This window comes from Medicago sativa, chromosome 6 (genome assembly GCF_051527215.1).
Source record: "Medicago sativa cultivar Bolivia chromosome 6, Bolivia_mono, whole genome shotgun sequence".
Taxonomy (NCBI): domain Eukaryota; kingdom Viridiplantae; phylum Streptophyta; class Magnoliopsida; order Fabales; family Fabaceae; genus Medicago; species Medicago sativa.
In genome coordinates this window covers 8857785-8863788 of record NC_140754.1, presented here as the reverse complement: position 1 = coordinate 8863788, position 6004 = coordinate 8857785, and the positions used below count along the sequence as shown (strand labels likewise).

At 31.5% G+C, this 6004-nt stretch overlaps 1 protein-coding gene across 1 annotated transcript; it reads right to left on the bottom strand.

Moving 5' to 3' along the window:
• Positions 1-1149: 1149 nt before the first annotated feature.
• On the bottom strand, positions 1150-5575 carry LOC146912578 (putative F-box protein At5g55150). The gene has a single exon (XM_085722143.1). The coding sequence runs from the start codon at positions 2577-2579 to the stop codon at positions 1395-1397; it is 1185 nt and encodes a 394-aa protein (XP_085578269.1). The 5' UTR covers positions 2580-5575; the 3' UTR covers positions 1150-1394.
• Between the last annotated feature and the right edge of the window lie 429 nt (positions 5576-6004).

Sequence of the window (6004 nt, the reverse complement as noted above, 5' to 3'; positions counted from 1 at the left end):
ACTAAAAAGTGGATTGATAGCCAACATTTGTTACTTCAAAAATCATATTATGACCATATTAGTGAAATTCATCTATCATATTGCGATAGATATTGGTTTTGTGGTTTAAAGGAATAACAAAGAAATTATTGTTAGCCCATAAATCTTCCATGTATTGTTAATCAAACAATGTTAAGATGAAGAATTGTTTTTCATTCATGACATGATAATAGACAACTTTATTTTTGTTTTCTTTGAAGAAAAAAAAATGTCAGTTATGGGCTTTGTTTTTCTACTTTAAAGCCAAAAATTTCACTATTTTGTGTTAGTTTGCATTTGTTTCAAGCAAATAACTTTTTTCCATTTCCAGCCTTTGTCACCATCAACAACTTCTTTGGTAGTGTGGTATAGAAACTTGAGACATGTGATCACACACATATATGCTTATGTTTATATTGGGTTAATTTTCAGTCCTTACATTTTACGCCCTTTTGAAGAATAATCCCTACATTTCATTAAATATTTTTAAAATCCTCATATTTTATCTCCGTTATCAAAATTAATCTCTACTGTTAATTCTCTAACGGAATGTTGGAGTAGCGGTTAGTGGATCCCAATTATTTTAAGGTTATTGAAATGTAAGGACTATTCTTCAAAGTCACGCAAAATATAGGGACCAAAAACATATTTAACACTAAAATAATTGGGACCCATTAACTGCAACATCAGCATTCCGTTAGAGAATTAACAGCGGGGACTAATTTTGATAACAGAGATAAAATGTGAGGATTTTAAAAATATTTAATGAAATGTAGGGACTATTCTTCAAAGGGATGCAAAATGTAAGGACTAAAAACATATTTAACCCTTTATATTATGAAGATGTTTCATTAGAGTTAGAAATTGTTGTTTGCGTGTTAGTTTTTATTCAAGTTTAATTAGCCTAAAGGTAGGTCAAAAGACAAATCCTTCATGTTTATGATCTCAGTAATATTTTGAACAAACAAAGTAAGTTCATTGTTTGATCAAGTGATGTTTTGAGTATTCACGAGTTTATGGTGTCACTCACAATTTTATTCTACTTGAAACTAATAATAAGAAAGCCATTTTTGCCAAGGAACATATAAGTAAAAATGTGTTACAATATTTGCTGCCTTCTACAAATTGCTATTATCAAGAGAAAGGCAAACTCATATTGCAGTAATAATTAATAGCTCTAGTAAGATCAATTACACAATACTATAGACATTCAATCAACACAATAAATTGTAAATAGTAACTAATCGTTGATTGTATCAACGATTTTCTTCATGTTTGTTGCATAAGTTCTCAATACTATTTAAATAAACAAACATGAAAAGACATAATTAATCTGATCAAAATAAAACAAAGTAACATGCTTCAAGTTGAAGCTATCATTCCCACTGAAATGGCGGAAGAACCCACACTGAAGGTGGCATCCGTGTGAACCAATGTTCGAAATTGCAATGCTTACTAAAGCTTCCATCTTTTACATTATAGATTTTCATATCAAATGGTCCATTAGGGTAAGGATCCGGTACATCTTCGAAATAATCATCGGTGTAATAAATTGAATCCTTTTGTAGATAATTACCAAAATACGAAGCCGACATAGATACAGAATCACTATCACCCACAAATAAAACATTGTCTCCCAAACTATCAAGCTTTAACATTTGTATAAGCTTACCACTTTGAAGATCCAATTCCAACTTATACACTTCGAATCTTTTAGTACCACTACTAGACAAGTTACTATCTTCATCATCAGTGTCATCATCGGGAAAACCAATAAATTTCCTTACAAGCCACAAGTCTCCCTCCAATGATTTCACAAAATATGCTCGATGAGCAAAATCACCCCCCCATGGTGAAACAACATTAGGAATGATCTTCTCACAATCAAAAGAATCCTTCGAGTTACAAATATCAAAAGAGACAATGTTATTCCATCGTCCTGCGGCATAGACTAACCCTTTATAAAATATAACATCGCTGAAGCAAAAATAGTCGTCATCAACATAAGTCCAAAACTTTTGTCCAGCTTTTATGAAAGCAAGACATTTACGCGTACCATAAATTGCAACTACAACATAATCGTGAGGCCTAATTGTAGGATTTGCCGATAAAATAACCTTATGAACGTTACATTCATAATATCTAACTCTTCTATATATATCTGGCATGTAGATGGGTGGTAGAGGGATGGAAACTAGATTTTTGAAGGGATTTAGTAGGGTTATAATTGTAAGTTTGGAAATAAAATCCACCTTTGCTACCCAGCCATGACTTGAACCACAAAGCCTCTTGTTATAAGGGAGTGGTAATTGGAAGTGGTAAATTTTGTTGGATGAAATCCCATATAAACATCTCTTTGTTCTACACCTTCTTTTTGTGGGAATCATTAGCATAGGTAATACATTGTTTTTGATTTGGCGATTTTGATAACTAAACTTTGCAATGGAATACCAATTCTTGCATACCACGCTGAAATAAATGTGATCGATACGCTCTACTAACTTGTTAAAAATCAAACTAAGAGGAAGTGCTTCTAAGTTTCCCCAATCTACTGCCTCCATTGACAAGAAATTAAAGATATTGAAACCCCAAATAGTAATAATATTATAGGAAATAAGAAAAAGGGATTAGGTTAAAGAGTTACCAAAACATACTCTAGGGATCTCTTGATTTCAATCACCGGTGCCTGTAAACCCTTGAAGTTGCAAATCAAGGTTTCCTAATGAAATATATTGCTGCAGTTTGGTATATTTATAGGAGTAAACTATTTTTGGACTAAATCAGTAGCCAAATTTTTGAACTAAATTTTTTCTCAACTAAAATCATGAGGCTGAAATATTTTTTCATAACAAATTTTCAACAAAAATATCTCAGATACAAGCATAAAATCTGCATGAAAGAGAGAAAAAAACGTTACCTACAATTAATAGTAATGATGAGGGAATTAAAATTTAGACTTCAACTGTTTGATTTGATAACATGAAGGAAGATACTAGATAGAGTGAGAAATATTGGAGAAAATCTGATCTAGATGATGTGTGTATATAAATGCCAAAAGCAGTGTTTTATGAAGTTGTACTTTGTACCGGTGAGCATGTGTGTAACCGTACGAAAAATAAAAACCAATGAGATAAAATAAAATCACTTATTATAAAATAAAAATAAATCCCTTAAAAAAATTAAAACAAATAAGTAAACTTCATTTATGATTTTTATGATTTGGTGTTTTTTTTTTTTTTGGTAGAAGATTTGGTGTGTTTTTAATATTTTATATTCTTTCTTATACACCCATACTTTTTTATCTATTTTTTAAGGGACTTTTTTATATTATTGAAAGTGAGTTTTTTTTCCTTCTGATATATTTTTTACGGGACTTTTTTATATCATTGAGTTTTTTTCTTTTGACTAGCGAAAAGACGGACACTCACGTGCCCGTCTTTCCGCTCTTTATTGCGCTAACTTTTAAAAATTATTAACAGTGTTTTTTATATGAAATTTTGATTTGGATTAAAACTAAAAATATAAATGTTTGTTGCTTTCGAGTTATAACAAATCAAAGTAATCATAATTATTTATTTCAATGACACCAACAATATAACAAAAAATATATATAATCTAAATTCTTTTTTTTTAATGACACCAACAACGATCTTTACTATAGAAAAAGTTGTTTAAGAGTATAACTGGGATAATGAAAAAGTAAGTATAGATACAAACATCTAGTTTGTTACACTTTTTAAATGATAAAGGAAAACACTGGACATTTGTGTTTGTTACACTTTTATTTTATTAATATTTAAATTTATTCTTATATATTTGTTACATATGTTATTTGTATTAAAAATCAAGGACATTTTTGGAAAGAAAAAGCCAACCCAAAAAAGCCGAAAGGGGTAGTCTTCTTTATATATAATATAGATATAGATATCATGATGATAGTTTGATCCAATAATGATAAGCGAAATGGCTCTAACCTATGTAGTCCGGACATTTTTAATTGAAGACATGTCGGTGATGCTAACACAACACTGACGTGCATGATTATATTCAATCACGTTTAACTTTTTCAAATTATTACCTGCATGGCTAAGTGTGTGTCGGTGCATCATAGCTAGTAACTAAACTAAAAGTACGATGAAAATGATAAAAGACCATATATATAGATGAAATTTGAAATGCCAAACGCTCCATGCTTATTATCTCACAGTAATTCCATGATGAAGCAAAGTTATAGTTTCAGACAATCACACATGAAACTAGAGTAAGTGATTATTCACAACCCCTTCCCTTTAGCTCTAGGGCTTATTTGTGTTAAGACTTTTTATACAATTCGCGCTGATGCACATTCGGATTTCAGTGACAACCGTTCAATATTCTCCGATTGACATTCATATAAAGTGAAAGTTAAGCCCAAAATATATCAAAAGTTAAGAAGAGTATATGATGATTATGAAAAAATAGATATCATTTCTTCTGCCTACAAAAGAATTGATTGAAAATGTAACCCTCTTTACTATGCTCAACTATTCTTCCAACCTGCACTTTGGTTTCATTAACACTTCACAAAGTGTTTCTGTAAGTTTCAACGCTCACATGGATTCAGCTCATGTATTTTTCTCAGAACTCCTATGGATCATAATTGAGTTGCATAACATTTCAATTTTTGTTCTCCTAAAACTGTTCTATTTTTTTACGATATTATCTATAAGGAAGCTATATTGATCTAAAAAACCTTTATAATTTAAAAGGTCCTCATGAAATTTATTGCTTTTTGCAGTTAAGGGCAATGAAGTTAGCCCTGACACAAACGCAAACACGGACACGACACTGATATTGACATGTAATACCGGTAATAATTTTAAAAAATATAAGTGATTAAATGTAACTAATAACCACATGCAAGGTGCCATGTTGATGTCCAACACTTACATGTGTTGGCCACCGGACACGCCTTCAATGTAAAGTGTCGGTGTACACTGAAAAGTGGACAGAACCATTTGCCATTCTTATAGCAGCTAAATTGGGATAGACAACACTTTCGAGGAGTATCTACTAACATGGTTCTAGATTGCGGCTGCAATATAAAGATTTTAGAGGTCTCTGGAAAGGCATTACCACTACAATAGCGGCTGCATTTTGCTGCAATATCAACGTTCATAGTGTAATCGCAGCCTCAAATTTAGAATCATGCCTACTAAAACAAGAGGACTAAAGATTTTTCCATATCAGATTCACAAATGCTAATCCATCAGATTTTCTCTCTCCAAATATCTTGACAGTCTCGTAAGACAAGAAACTAGAATGATGACAATTAGAAATATGAAACATACCGCTTTCGCAATAATCTCTGTGCTGTGTTGAATATCAGCTGTGACTTCAAAAAGCACCCATGCCAATTTGTCGCTGTTGGCATCATCTGATATATACTGAATGCCCTTTTTTGATATCTTGAGGCTTCCATCCATGTTTTGCCTCCATCAACAGACACATCTACTCTCTATATGCCTCTGCCACCACCTGATGCGGCATAACCGCTAATTTTTACCTGCACAATATATGCCAGAATTAGGACTTAAGTCAACTACCAATACCAAAAATATAGTTAAGGGACCAAAAACACATTTAAGCCTTATAAATATGAAATAACATTAAAAAAAAATATGTTTAATTAATATTTTTTTTAATTAAGATAACAAGGGTAAAATTGAGTGAAAAAATGATAAGCAATAAGTTACTTAAAGAAGCTTATCAAAAAACCATATAAGCCGGTAAAAGTAAGCTCGTGAGAAAACCACGATTATCAAACGAGTCTATTTCAGTCATGTCATGTGAGCTTATAAGATATGAGTTATAAGTTAGCTTATTCTGCTGCAAAGAGTTTGGTATACACAACACTCTTAATATTTTTTTACACTGGCAGTCAATCATAACGATCAATTATTGAAAAGGTTTCGTAACTACTTCTGAAGCCACATTTGTTGTGATT

Excerpts from the sequence above, each read along its gene's own strand:
- LOC146912578 (XM_085722143.1), bottom strand. The coding sequence starts at position 2,579 with ATGGAGGCAGTAGATTGGGGAAACTTAGAAGCACTTCCTCTTAGTTTG.